General features: G+C 38.0%; 1 protein-coding gene across 11 annotated transcripts in view; it reads right to left on the reverse strand.

Moving 5' to 3' along the window:
• Positions 1-4,993: 4,993 nt before the first annotated feature.
• Positions 4,994-15,989, reverse strand: part of LOC117346511 (alpha-1,4-N-acetylglucosaminyltransferase-like) — a 274,220-nt gene continuing 263,224 nt past the window's right edge. For all 11 annotated transcript variants that reach the window (XM_033916226.1, XM_033916243.1, XM_033916280.1 and 8 more), the window contains exon 4: positions 4,994-6,705. In XM_033916226.1, coding sequence (XP_033772117.1) covers positions 6,121-6,705 — 585 coding nt within the window. In that variant the 3' untranslated portion in view covers positions 4,994-6,120. The remainder of the gene's footprint in view (positions 6,706-15,989) is intronic.

Raw genomic sequence — 15,989 nt, forward strand, 5'->3', positions numbered from 1 at the left:
GTAACTATATGATATGGGGGATAGGAAATTGGGGTGAGAACAGGGTAATTTTAATAAGGGGTTTAGGACGTGTATTGAGCAATGGGTTTTTTGAGGGGAAAAAAAGATTTTTGGTATACTATTGTGAATTTTCTCCTTTAAAATTTTGCAATGAATTTTAAAATGTTTTCTTTAAATGCCTTGAACTGCAAGGTAATGGCGAAATAGAAATCACTAATATAATGTAATGTAAATGTCAATAGCCTCAATCATCTTGTTAAGATGGAAAAAACATTCAATTTTTAAAGCAGCGAGATGCAGAAACTCATTTATCTGCTGGGGAATCAATGAAGGTGGAAGGGGGATGGGTCAAGCAGTGTTTCTTTGCTCCGGCTGTAGGAAAGAAAGCAGGGGTTGCTATTTTAGTGAATAGGAAATGTTCAGCTGTATTTAATTTTATTTCTGCAGATCCTTCAGGAAGGTGGGTTCAGGTAAACATGACTTTGGGGAAACATGCTCTGACGCTGTTTAATATCTATGCCCCTAATTCAAATCAAGCAGAATTTTTCAAAACTCTTCAACAGGTACTACTGCCACTGGCTACCTCTACTCTAGTGGTAGCTGGGGACTTCAATGCTGTTACAGACCCATTGATGGATTAACAACCTAGTAAACTTTTGAAATCATTGGGATTGAATAATTTAGTTCAATCCTGTGGATTAAAAGATATATGGCAGATTCTACATTTTAATGCTCGGGAGTTTTCCTTTTGCTCCCATGTTCATAAATCCTTTTCAAGAATAGATTATGTATTTGTATCAGATCAATTAGTTCAACAGGTAACCAAAGCTGCCATAGACCCAATTGTTCTTTCAGATCATGCTGGAGTTTGGATTGAAATAAAATTTGAGGAACAAGATTCTAGTAGACCTGTTTGGAGATTCAGTAATACATTGCTTGCTGATTCAAGCTTTATTGAGGAATTTCAATTAAATATTAATATTTTCAAATTAATGCCTCAGAGGAAATATCTTTGGAAACATTGTGGGATGCTGTCAAAGCTACCATGAGAGAGCAAATTATTTCATATTCAGCACACAGGAAACAACTTAAAATTGAATTTTCTAAGTTTCAACAAAATATTAAAGATTTGGAGTCACAATTGGCCTTGAAGTGGGAATAAACTACTTTACAGGCCCTCTTAAAAGCTAAATATAAATTTAATGAGATTTCCTCTCAAATGGCTAGGAAAGAGTTGTTTTCTAAGCAGGCTCTGTATTATGGAAACTCCAATAAAGCGGGAAGAGTATTAACTAATTACTTTAAAGTTTAAAAAAAGGAAAGTAAAATTTGTGGCTATCACAGATGAGAATGAGGAAACTCATTCTCAAATTGGAAATATCTTAAAACAATTTTTGAAATATTATAAAGCTTTGTATTCTTCCAAGCCTTGTTCAAATAAAGAACTTGAGGGTTTAAAGTTTTTGGAGTTAATTAAGGGGTCTAAAATTCCTGAGCATATAAAAGTAATTCTTGATGTACCTATATTAATGAAAGAATTACAAGCAGCTTTGAAGTTCCTTAGAGTTGGATCTGCTCCAGGTGGTGAGGGGTTCACTGTAGAGTTTTACAAATCATTTCAAATTACCCTATTACCTCATTTGTTAAATTTATATCAGGCTCAACTGACTAAAGGTTGTATTGCAGGTACCATGACAGAATCTTTAACTATAGTTTTGCCGAAGCCAAATAAAGATCCTACGTTGGTTTCGAATTACAGGCCTATCTCTTTAATTAATGTATATGGAAAACTTCTGGCTAAGTTATTGGCTGTACGCTTGGCCAAGGCTCTCCCTTATATTATCAGTATGCACCAAACAGGGTTTGTTGCTCAAAGACATTCTTCAAACAACACTAGATTAGCTTTTCATATATCAAATTTAACAAAAGCTATGGAAGATCCGGCCTTCTCTGTATTCCTGGATGCAGAGAAGGCCTTTGATCATGTAGAATGGACCTTTATGTATCAAGCAATGGATTAGTTTGATATTGGTTCTGGATTTATACAAATGATTCAAACCTTGTATAGTTCCCCTTCTGCCAGATTATATATTAACAATACTTTTTCGGATTATTTTTGTCTGGAGAGGAGAGTTAGGCAAGGGTGTCCGTTACCTCCTTTACTGTTTGATATTGTTCTGGAACCCTTGTTATTGGCTATACAGCAGGCAAGGGAAATTCAGGGTATAAGAACATAAGAAGTTGCCTCCGCTGAGTCAGACCAGAAGTCCATCTTGCCCAGCGGTCTGCTCCCGTGGCGGCCCATCAGGCCCACTGCCTGAGCAGTGGTCCCTGTCTAGCTCTACAACCTATTTCTACTCTTATTCCTATAACTTACCTCTACTCCTATCCCTATAACCCATCTCCACCCTATCTGTACCCCTCAATCCCTTTTTCCTCTAGGAACCTATCCAAACCTTTTTGAATCCCTATACAGTGCTCCTGTCCACCACAGCCTCTGGAAGCACGTTCAATGTATCCACCACCCTCTGGGTGAAAAAGAACTTCCTAGCGTCTGTTCTAAACCTGTCCCCTTTCAATTTCCCCGAGTGCCCTCTTGTACTTGTGGTTCCCCTTAGTTTGAAAAATCTATCCCTATCCACTTTCTCTATGCCTTTCAGGATCTTAAAGGTTTCTATCATGTCTCCCCTAAGTCTCCGCTTCTCCAGGGAGAACAGTCCTAACTGTTTCAATCTGTAAATATATGAGAGATTTTCCATACCCTTTATAAGCTTAGTTGCTCTTCTCTGGACTCCCTCAAGTACTGCCATGTCCTTCTTGAGGTACGGCGACCAGCACTGGACACAGTATTCCAGATGCGGCCGCACCATTGCGTGATACAGTGGCAGGATGACTTCCTTCGACCTGGTCGCGATACCCTTTTTTATGATACCCAACATTCCTTATGCAGGCCGGGAATATAAAGTCTCTGCGTATGCAGATGATATTTTGCTTCATTTGAGGAATCCTGAAATGACCATTCCACATTTACTAGATTTGATTGATAGATTTGGGAAATTTTCAGGGTATAAAATAAATTGAAGTAAATCAGAGGTTCTTCTGCTTAATGTGCATTGTCCAAAAGAATTATTTGATTCATTCCCCTTTCTTTGGAAGGAAGAGGCTATAAAAAATTTAGGAATTTGGATTTATAAAATGCTGGAAGAAATGATGAAAGTAAAGGAAAAACTTTATTGCTAAAGGTCACATAAATGTGTGAGCAATGGAACCCCTTACATCTGTCTTGGTGGGGGAGAGTTCAAACGGTTAAGATGATGATTTTGCCTGTGGTTTGCTACCAAATGGGAATGATGCCAGTGTTTTTTCATGGGTCCTTTTACAAGAAATTAAATAGTATTCTTACTAAATTTATTTGGCTGGGGAAAGCTTCGAGAATTGCTTTAGTCTCTTTACAAAATCCAATTGCGGCGGGACGGGTAAATTTTCCCAATTTTTATATCAAGCCTATATTATGCATTAGGGTATGTATTGGATCCTCCCTGAGCTTATGGAAAATCTTCCAGACTGGTTATGGTTGGAATGGCAACTCCTGTCTCCATTGAGATTGTGTCACATTTTGAGTATCAAGCTACCTGGGTTGTATAAGGACAATAGAATTTTATTAGACACTTGGGAGACATTAAAATTTATTAATAATTTAACACCTATTCCGATTCATAAATCCACCTGTCAATCCCTTTGGCTGAACTCCAAGATTCAAATTGGCAGATTCAAGGTCATCTGGAAGCACTGGATGAAGGTAGGCATACATACTCTGGATGATGTAGTATCAGATGGAAAGATGCTTGACTTTTCACGAATGCAACAAACATTTGGTATTGCTAAATCTCAAAATTATAGGTGGTTGCAGTTGAAGTAAGCCATTCAGAAGGGGTTCCCTGATTGGCAAAATCTTAAAAATCAGTATATTTTCCGGTCCTATGCTTCCAGACAGATTTCCTGGGACACCAGGCCGCTCAGTGGTACAAATTAATACCTGAATTTTTTAATAAGAAACCAAAGACTGGTCTTCGTGACATTTGGAGCATTGAGATAAAGCAGCACATTTCTGCATCTCAATGGCCACGAATCTGGACTTGGAGGATAAGACGCACAGTGTCTGCATCTATGAGATAAACATGTTTTTTCTTCTTACACAGAACATTTTGGACCCCTGTTCGATTACAGAAGTTAGATAGTTCTAAGTCCAATAGATGCTGGCACTGTCATCTTGAAGTTGGGACATTGGATCATCTATTGTACTATTGTCCCAAGATATTTAAATTTTGGAGATCCATCTGAGATCAAGTGAACAAATTATTGGAAAATCCAGTGGCATTGACATACGATACTATCCTAGTTGGTACGTTAATGATAGCTAAAAGCCAAATATCTGCTCGGAATAACAAACTTCTTTTTATAATGACAGGGGTTGCCATGCAACTTATTTTGAGGAACTGGAAAAACTGGGATCGATTAAATTATACTTTTTGGTGGGAATCTCTATGTCACACTTTTAAAATGGAACATATGATGGCCATACAACAGGGACATTATAGGAAGTTTATGGATGTTTGGAAGCCATTGACAAAATTCTGTAAGGAGTGATTGTTGATTTTGCCCATTGATAATACACGTCCAGGGTGGGTGGGTGGGTGGGAGTGGTCCATCAATTTGATATGTAATGGGGGGGTGATATATATATTTGTCATAGAATATAATTGTGATTGAATTTAAGTGATGTTAAAGTATAAAATGACTGTATAATATGTTACACTTATTTTTGGCTTTAAAATGAATAAAGATTTATAAAAAAATAATAAAAAAAAGAAGACACCGCAATAGGGATATCCCAAATCAACATCCAGCATGTTGAAATCATCTATTAGTAAAACTTCCCCTTTTTATATATATATTCTGAATGTCTACTATTAAATCTCTGTCCACTTCTTCTGTCTGTGAAGGAGGTCTGTATATCACACCAATGTAAATATATTTACCATTCCCTCTTTCCAAATTGATCCACAGTGTCTCCTCCTTGCCCTGCAGATCCTACAATTGTGTGGCTTTAATATGATATTTAACATATAATTCTACTCCTCTTTTTCCAGTAAAGAGCTATGCCAAGCTGCAAAGTGGGCTTCTCAGTACTATTTGGAACAAAACACCTGACGTGACAGCCAGTTTGTTTAAGCAATCCTGCAAGGTTTGTTTGGGGTCGAGAATCCAACTGGAAAATCCACTCCCTAGGTCCATTTTATTCTGTTCCTGGCTGCACTTCACATAGGGCTCCTTTTACTAAGGTGCGCTAATGTTTTTAGCACGTGCTGCCGATTAGCACGTGCTAACCCCCATGCTACGTGCCGAGAACTAACGCCAGCTTAATGGTGGCGTTAGCGTCTAGCACGCGCTAAAACCGCTATCGGAGCTTAGTAAAAGGAGCCCAAAGTATATATATATTTTCAGGTTAATTGTTCTTTGAATTTGTCATTGCAAGTTCCTCTTGACCAACTGCTTTATGTTTTCAGTGAGCCTGGTAGCTAGGAATTATCATATGGTCTACTTGTCCTCGGAGAAAGCAAAGGTACTTACCTATAGCAGGTGTTTTCGAGGACAGCAGGCCAATAATTTCACATATCCTCCCACCACCCCTAGGAGTTGAATTCTTTAGCTATATATTGCACTGTTGGTCCCACACTCGCAAGGCCAGCAGGAAGGCACCTGTGCATGTTGAGATGCTATCTTCAAAATTTAAAGCTTTATATATACTTCTAAGTGTCCGCACCCGGAGCTAAGTAGATACATCACCCACATGTGAGTTTATTGGCCTGCTATCCTTGAAGAACACCTGTTACAGGTAAGTAGTACTTTTGCTTTACATAATATTAATATTTTTATCACTTTTGTTTTCATTTTAAGATTTGCATCAAACTTAAATCCAGGAAAACATGTAAGATTAAAAGTAGTAAACAAGATAGAAAGATGAAGGTCTAAATACTTTTATGCAGTCCTCATTGACTATCTCTATGTTTGTGGAAAATATTAAGAAGCTAATACCTGTATAACATTGTCCTCCCTTATTTATTTCCTTGATGCATGTTTTATAATTAATTCATAAGTACGTGGACAGCGTTTCATAAAGAGGTTCTCAACCACTGAATTGCTTCCAATAATCACCCTCTTGTTGTTCTTGTTCATGAAATTCCACAAGTGCAAAGCATACGAGTTATTAAAAGAGTCCTTGGGGTTCCAGACCTGAAAATACCGTTCCCATGTTTGATAGGGAACTGGATAGAATCGTTGTGTATTCAGAATGGAAAAATCTCTACATATGATGTCTTCTGTACCTTTAAAAACTGTCATTCCACAATGCCTTTCTATCATTCTAGTAACTAGTCCAGGGCCTTGATGTCCCCATATCCCTCCTCTGTAGTTCTTCACAAAGTCCTCCATACAGTCCCAGAGAAACTGATGGTGTTTTTGAAAACCTAATATTGCTGAGTTGACAATCTGATAATCCTGAACTGCCAGGAAATTGATCTCTTGAACAGGCTTCAGGGATACGATATCTGTGTCCATGTAGATCCCACCATACTTCCAAATCACTGCTAATCTGAAGCCATCAGAACTGACATGTTTCCAGTATTGCTCCTTGGCTGGGTTTACCTGTAAAGGAAAGATGTAGAGGTTTTGCTATTTCACTTGTTTTGTTTCCTTATCATATAAAATCAAGAACAGATTAACACATACTATATGTATTGTCAACAGAAGATCCAACCCCTACCACCCCCACCCATACACACACAAAGAAAAAACAGCACAATAGCCCTAGAAAGAAGACTGCACTAGGGGGTGCTCAGTGACCGAAGGGCAGGGTTACCAGATATATGGGAAAACCAGGACATGTCCTCTTTATAGGTCTGTCTGGGTGCCAAGAGGTATTTCCAAAACCCAGCATTTTCCAGATTTTGAAAGACCCCAAGCTTGGGGCAGCATCTTGAGGGTCTCCGTGTATTTGCGTACGTCGATGTGTTATCATCACAGGCATGAGTGCATGCATATGATGTCATCACATCGACATCTGTGCATGCGCGGAGGCTCTCCAGATGCAGCCCAGAACTTGGGGAAGGAGACGAGGTTCTCGTGTGGGGGTGGAATGGGGTGGGACTGGGGTTAGAACGCAGCAGGGCTATGTGTCCTCATTTTTAAAAGAGGAAAGCTGGTAACCCTACAGAAGGGACCTAATAACTTTGACCTCCCACTCCTCAACAGACAACAGCAGAAGCAAGAATGCTGGACCCTGATGTCACACATCCCTACATATTTTATGAAAACACTGAAATTGTCCTGGTTTCCTGTTGGCTAGCTCAGCTCAATTCTCCCTCACTAATTAAATTCTGTATTGTTTATGATTTTTTTAATTTAAGATTTAATATACCGCTCCTGCATTTTACTGACCTAAGCAGTTTACAAAGTATCAAACTAAAATGAAATTAAGTACACGTCTCCCTCCGTATTCGCGGTTTTCGATTATTCATGGTTTTTAGCTTTCTGGCTCCTCCCCCACAAATTACACCAGCTTGCATAAAGAAATCGCTGATTCCATGCGTTTACAGAGAAAATCACTGATTCCCAGCACTTTCGTCACCGTATGTTACCTCTCATTCAGGAACAGGCCAGGTCTCCCACCATGTTATTCGTGGTTTCACCATATTCACGATGGTTTTTAAAAGAAAACAGCAAATAACATATGAAAAAGTTATTCAGGGTTTTTCTGTATTTGCAGTTCTATTAATCCCCTATCACAGCGAATACGGAGGGAGAAGTGTACTTGAGGAAAAACTACCCTATCTGTCTCGAAGACTCACAATCTAGCTAAAGTACCTGATTAAAATAGAAATATGTATTAACAACATATAATACATTTCTAAGATCAAAAATCAAAGAAATAGAAAATAGAAAGAATGAAAGAAGATAAAAAATTAAAAATAAAGTAAAACAAAACAAATTTAAGAGATAGAAAAGTCTCTGAAGCGGCCTGATAATAAACAGTCATATTTTAGTGCAGGTCTTAATACACCTCCCGGCACAGCACACTTCACAGATCCGCCACTGGCAGAGCTTGAGAGCTTACACTTTTTTTATTCACAACAATATCTCAAGTTGTATTAAAATAATAATCATATGTGTTCAAGCCATGACAGATATCTTGAGATTCTTTTACTAAAGTTTAGCCCGGGCTAAATAAATAACCGTACTATACTGTATGCTAAGAGCCCATAGGTATAAAATGTGTGTGTTAGCTTATAAGGCCCCTTTATCAGATAAATGAAACAAAAAGCAAGTTGAGAACATAAGCATATTCCATAAACTACAGTACATACAAAACGCATATGCTGAAATATTATTGTGTTGACAATAGGAATGTATGAATCATTACTTACAGAGCCTTGCCATACTATGGCAACAGGAAAAACATTTAGCACATCACAAGTCTGTAACCTTTAATATCCAGAGCATAAAAATGTATTGGAAAATATACAGGTGTTTATTTAATTAATAAGAACATAAGAATAGCCTTACTGGGTCAGACCAATGGTTCAGACTAGTGGTCCATCAAGCCCAGTAGCCTGTTCTCACGGTGGCCAATCCAGGTCACTAGTACCTGGCCAAAACCCAAGGAGTAGCAACATTCCATGCTACCAATCCAGGGCAAGCAGTGGCTTCCCCCATGTCTCTCTCAATAACAGACTATGAACTTTTCTTAAAACCAGCTATGCTATCCACTCTTACCACAACCTCTGGCAGTGAGTTCCAGAGCTTAACTATTCTCCGAGTGAAAATTTTTTCCTCCTATTGGTTTTAAAAGGATACCATTGTTCAGAATTATTTTGACCTCCTACGCCTAATGAAAACATGGCTTTCTGATGGGGAAGAAGCCTATCTTTCCTATGCCTGCCCACCAGGCTTTTCCTTTCTCTACAACCATTGGTTTAACAAACGTGGAGGAGGACTTGCAGTCATCTTTCGGGATTCCTTGGCTATTGGAATGGAATACTCTGCAGTTAATTCTACTATTGAATTCCTCCAATTCAAAATTAATTTGGCACCCAAAATACTAATACTAATGCCTACACATCTGAAATTCTTACTCATATCAACAATCTCGACCTGATGCCACTTTTGACTGATCCAACTCATCAGGCAGGACATACAGTAGATTGGTTCTTATTCCTAACTGCAATTTCAAAGTATTCCATTGGCTCTAGTTTCCCAGCTCCATGGTACGAGCCAATTTTGGAGGCCAAACTAAAGATATACCGAATTTAATTAGACCAATAGATGATATTAGAGCAGACATGATCTGGAACCAATTCACCACCCGACTAGAACTTTTTCTACAAATTGTTTTCTAAATATACATAAAAGTACTGTCGGTTAGATATCTGCCCAAGCAACGTGCTGAACAATTCACCCTTTTCTTTCAGAGCAAACCTCTTCAAATGGGTCACTTTCCAATTGTATGAAGGACGATTTGGGCAGGAACTAGGACAAATCATAGTCACACCTATCATTAAAAAAACCCCAGAGGGCTCCATTACATGCGCTAATAATTACAGACCAGTAGCCAGTATTCCGTTATTCACTAAAATACTTGAAGGATTAGCAAATTTAATATCCTGCACAATTCCCAGTCCGGATTCCGTTCAGGTTACAGAAACTGTACTAGCTTCACTAATTAATCAACTTAACAACCTATTTAGCTTAGGTACCAGTGCCCTGATCCTTCAACTGGACCTGAGCAGTGCCTTTGATCTGGTAGATCATGATCTAATGATGGGCTGCTTGAATTCAATTGGAATTACAGGTAATGTACACAAATGGTTCCAGGGTTTCCTGAGAAACAGATCTTATCAAACATATAGTGCAGGTATATACTCTTCTCTATGGATAAACTCCTGCGGTGTCCTGCAAGACTCTCCACTCTCACCAAGACTGTTCAACATATACTTAGTCCATTTGGCTAATTTAGTACAAAGTCTAAATGTGACATTGTACATATACGCTGATGATATCACTATACTAATACCACTCCAATCATTCTCAACAGAACTAAAAAACCTAATCTCAAATATCCTGGAAAAAATAGAACAATGGATGTTGCAGTCAAAACTTAAACTCAACCTTGAGAAAACTAAGATCTTCTTAGCTAGTCCTAATGATAAACTCAGAGAAACTTCCATCCAACTTAATGGCCAAAAATTTGAAATAGCAAGTTATATCAAAATCCTGGGAGTAAATATAGACTAACATCTAACGTTCGAGAAACACACAGACCAACTCACTAAAAAATATTTCACTATTTTATGGAAACTAAGAACTGTAAAAAAATATTTTGACATGGTGTCCTTTAGCATACTAGTTCAATCCACCATCCTATCCACCTTAGATTATTGCAAAATCACATATCTAGGGTCAACCAAGAAAACACTACAAAGATTTCACCTAGTTCAAAATGCTGCTGTACGTTTGATCTTTGGACTGAAAAAGTTTGACCATATAACCCCTTTTTACATGCTACTCCATTGGCTCCCTTTTGAAGTTAGAGTCATTTTTAAATTCAGCTGTTTCTGTTATAAAGCTGTCTTTGGATTTCTACTATCATACTTATCTTCCCAATTAAATCCTTTCACATCAAGCAAGAACACAAGAAACTCGGGCATGCTCATGTACCCTACTCCGAAAGCCTGCCGTTATAAAAGTTTTTTAGACAAAACTCTAGCCTTTCAAGCGGGGAGAATGAACTCTTGGATGTGTTCTCTGACTGCCCACTCCCAATCTTACTATGAGTTTAGAAAATTACTGAAAATCTATCTGTGTGGTAAATTCATGCGATGACTTCGCTTTCCTTCACTCTACATTGTATCATGTATTTTATTGTATTGTATAGCATTGAATCCTACCAATTCCTACTATATCTTGTATCTTCACTGATATGCCTCAGTTCTCTTGCTGTGAACCACCCGGATCTTCTGGTTGGGCAGTATATAAGAAATAAAATTATTATTATTATTATTATTATCTCATTTCAGTGAATCATATTGCCATGCACATCAGTCTCAGCACAGTCCCCAAAACTATTAAATACCGTGACCTTAGCAAACTTACTACAGAATCTATTACATCAACATTCACTTTTGCGTTCTCAGTCTCAAACTCCTCCACCTCAATCAATGGAAGGTAACAACAAATGCCCTTATGGATAAGTTAACTCCAACTCAGACCAAAATAGTTCCACCACAGAAAATTTCTAACCCCTGGTTTACAGCTGATCTTGCCATCATCAAAAAACAACTCAGAGCTTTAGAGTGCAGATGGAGAAGAGATAAAACACTTTCCAATCTGGATAAATTCAAGGAACAGTCAGCCTTCTATAAATCAAAAATAAATCTCGCAAAAATAAAATATTACTCTGCCCAAATAGAAAAAGCAAAAAATTCCTCAACTCTCTACTTAAATCCATAAATCCCCCAATTCAAAAGCAAAATACTCCAAATTCTAACCTTCCAACAGCTCAGGAAGTTGCATCCTATTTCACTGAGAAAGTAAAAAATATCAGGAAAAACCTCTCCTCAATTAAATCACCAGCGCTAGATATGCTTCACAAGGATTTAACACCACTATCGTCATAAATGCACTCGATTCAACCTCCCCAGTCTGAAAAAGATTGAACGTCTTATTCAAAATATCAACATTAAAGGCTCTCAAATAGAATCAATTCCACCTTCCATTCTTAAACGTTTTTTCTCAGTTTTCGGCCCGTTCATTCATTAGTAAACAAAAGTCTCAAGCATAGCATCTTGCCCAATGCGTGGAAAGAAGCAATCATACGACCAATCATTAAGGATCATAAAATCAACCCAGCTGAAAAATCAGACTATAGACCCATTGCCAATATTCTATTTTTAGGAAAATTAACAGAGAAGGTCATATTCAATCAGGTTTCAGAATTCATAGAAAAAACAAATATTCTACATCCAAACCAGACAGGCATCAGGCAATACCACTCCACAGAACACTCCCTAATAGGCATGTCAACTGTCATTCATTACCATCTGGATCACCACAAATCTGTAATTCTATTCTCACTTGATCTCTCTTCTGCCTTCGATACTGTGGACCTTCTGCTTTATATGCTTGAAGCTATTGATATTACTGACCAGGTTCTTGCATGGTTTCATTCTTATTTCATTAACCGTTCTGCCAGGGTTGCTTTCAATAGTACCACTTCAGGAACAATTACTGCAAACTATGGAATCCTCCAAGGGTCTATCCTTTCACCGCTCCTTTTCAACATCTTTCTTGCCCCGTTGATGACACTCTGCCAATCCATTGGGTTTAATGTGTTCGCCTATGCAGACGACATCCAGCTCTTATATCCTGTAGACTCTGAGAACCCTCTGGAAGTTCATTCTATCGCCAAGAAACTCAAACAAATCCATCAATGGCTTGACATCAATAAGCTAGCTCTTAACGTCACCAAATCAAAGGTAATGATGTTCTCATGGAAAGAAAGACTTAAATGCGACCCCCTCCATCTCTCTCAAAGGCAGTCACCACTATCAAAATTCTGGGGGTCATATTCGATCAGAGACTGTCATATCATGAACATATCAGTAGTGTAGTAATATCAACATTCTTTAGATTACAGCAGATTCATTCAATTTCTAAATGGCTAGAACCAAAATTGTTCAACATATTGATTCACTCATTGATCATCTCCAAAATTGGTTATTGTAATGCTCTAATTGAGGGTTTTGCCTGAAAGGATATTAGACGCCTATTTTTTCAGTTACGGCCCCTCAACTGTAGAACACCTTACCTATTTATATAAGGGAAGAGAGACATAGATAGATTCAAGGGCAAGTTAAAATGCTTTCTTTTTAAAGATGTTTTTGACTGTTAGTTCCCTTAGCCAAGACTGCACACTTTGGGCTCCTTTTACTAAGCTGCGGTAGTGTTTTTAGCGCGCACTGCAGATTAGTGTGGGCTAACCCCCACGTTACGTGGAAAAACTAACGCCAGCTCAATGGAGGCATTAGCGTCTAACGCGTGCTAAAACCACTAACACAGCTTAGTAAAAGGAAGCCCTTTATTTTAGATACCTGTTTTTTAGCCCATCTTTAGATTTCTGATTTTTTTAAACCCTTCCTTGTGTTGCCTCCCTTAATTGTCTTATTTACTATCAATTAATATATTTCTATCCCTGCCTTTCCTAGTAGTTTCATCAGTCCAGTAAGTCATGTTTGTAGCATCTGTATTTTCCCCTTATACGTTGTAAAATAATTTTAGTATTGTACATCACCTTGAAAATATGATTAGGCGATTAATCAAATTTTTAAATAAACTTAAACTTGAAACTTAAAAGTATTTCCCTGTAACTTCATCGAGTGTCCCCTAGTCTTTGTGATTTTTGACAGAGTGAAAAATTGATCCACTTGTACATGTTCTACTCCACTCAGGATTTTGTAGACTTCAATCATATCTCCCCTCATCCATCTCTTTTCCAAGCTGAAGAGCCTAACCTTTTTAGTCTTTCCTCATATGAGAGGTGTTCCATCCCCTTTATCATCTTGGTCACTCTTCTTTGAACCTTTTCTAGTGCCATTATATCTTTCTTGAGATAAGGAGATTAGAACTGAATACAACACTCCAGATGAGGTTGCACCATGGAGCGATACATGGGCATTATAACATTCTTACTCTTGTTAATCATCCCTTTTTTAATTCCTAGCATCCTGTTTGCTAACCCCCAAGATGGACCCTAGCATCCGGTAACTGTGATTTGGGTTATTCTTCTCAATGCATTTGTCCACATTAAATTTCATCTGCCACTTGGATGCCCAGTCTTCCAATTTTCTAAGGACTGCCTGCAATTTTTCACAATCCGCATGCATTTTAACAACTTTGAACAGTTTAGTGCCATCTGTAAATTTAATCACCTTACTCATTCCAATTTCCAGATCATTTATAAATAAGTTAAATAGCACTGGGGAGGAGCCTAAGGTCCTGATTGGCCCAGATGCCTAAAGCCCCTTCTATCAGAGGGGTTTTAAACACCTGGGCCAACCGGAGTCTTAGGACTCCTTCCCAGTGCATTCTGGGATGCACTGGGAGTGGCCTAAGACTCCAATTTGCCAGATCTCTAAGGCCCCTCCTAAGGGTCAATGTGTTTTTCAAAGGTTTCCTCTATAACTAATCCAGTAAATAGGACCACACTAAAGAAAAGGATTAAGCTGATTTAAACAGTAGCTCATATAGAGAAGCGACTGCTATCAACCAACTAATACTTCTGAATTTGATGTTTCAAAGTTGTAATGTTTTGATTCTATTAAATAAGATCAGCAAAGATTTAGATTAATGAGATTATAATTTTTTATTTAAAATTATATTTTAAAACGATTAAAAGAAATAATTTAAAATGTGAGCTCACAGATTAAAAACAGTTTTAAAAATTCAATAAATTATTATCTAAATTGCACATTAAGGAGTCCTAGTGCGTCTTAGCGCGTTAAATGCTAATGCATGCTAAAGCGTCCATATGATATAGTGGATGTGTTAGCACATGTTAGCATTTAGCATGCGCTAAGACGCACTAGCGCACCTTAGTAAAAGGAACCTTAAATCTTGTAAACAGCTCACAAAGAATAATATTTTCTCATAAATATTCAAATTCAAATGAATTTCACTTAAGCTAGAATGTTGTTTCTTTTCTTTAAACTCTGCAGGAGCAAGCAACAAAAATTCAGTACTCCCTTTGGTTACAGTAGAGACCCAACCAAAATATCAGATAAGTAGATTCAGCAATGAATTTCTGTATGAGTCACTTAAATTAGTTCTTTATAGTATAATAAATTTTGATTCTTTTCCAATCTCTAATATCTTTCAGGTAAGATCTGGTGTTGCTTTTCAGGTAAGTATAAATCTTAATGTTCTTTGCAATTAACTGTAGGCTTCAATTATTTTGTCTCAAATGCAATGCAAAGAACATAAGAATTGCCACTGCTGGATCAGTCCAGTGGTCCATCATGCCCAGCAGTCTGCTCACGCGGCGGCCCTTAGGTCAAGGGCCAGTACCCTGAGTCTAGCCTTATCTGCGTACATTCTAGTTCAGCAGGAACTTGCCTAACTTTGTCTTGAATCCCTGGAGGGTGTTTTCCCCTATAACAGCCTCCAGATAAGCATTCCAGTTTTCCAGCACTCTCTGGGTGAAGAACTTCCTTATGTTAGTACGGAATCTATCCCCTTTTAACTTTAGAAAGTGCCCTTTCATTTTTCTTATCTTGGAGAGGATGAACAATCTGTCTTTATCTACTAAGTCTATTCCACTCCATTCCATTACATTACTGATTTCTTTTCCGCCTCAACCTTGCAGTTCTGGGCGGATTACAAAAGAGACAACTGGACATTTCCAGGATAATTACAGAGAGAATTCTGGTCATTTCCAGAAGTTACAAGAATAATGGAGCTGTATATTTCAAGAGCTACAAGATGCTGTACAAATAAGAAATAGTGCAGATCTAGTATATATACCGTTAGGTAAGCAGTTGACATGCTTGATGCTAAAGAGAAGGGAACTGGTGAAGGGGGGAGGAGAGGGGAGTTGCGTTGAGGGGGGTCCGGTTGGGGTTAAGCCATCTGTATAAATTTTATTTATAAATATTCCCTTCAGTATCTTGAATGTTTCGATCATGTCCCCTCTCAGTCTCCTTTTTCAAGGGAGAAGAGGCCCCATTTCTCTAATCTCTCACTCTTTTAGGTAGTAGATTGTAGTACTGTGCACCTATAAGGTTTGATTTTTCTCTTATAGTAGTCTTCCTCTGTTTCATTGGGGCCCTTGTGCTGCTATTCTTCTTCTGGGTTTCAAGATGCTTTTCTTCTCTGAAACA

Source organism: Geotrypetes seraphini, chromosome 1, assembly GCF_902459505.1.
Source record: "Geotrypetes seraphini chromosome 1, aGeoSer1.1, whole genome shotgun sequence".
In the NCBI taxonomy this organism is placed as follows: domain Eukaryota; kingdom Metazoa; phylum Chordata; class Amphibia; order Gymnophiona; family Dermophiidae; genus Geotrypetes; species Geotrypetes seraphini.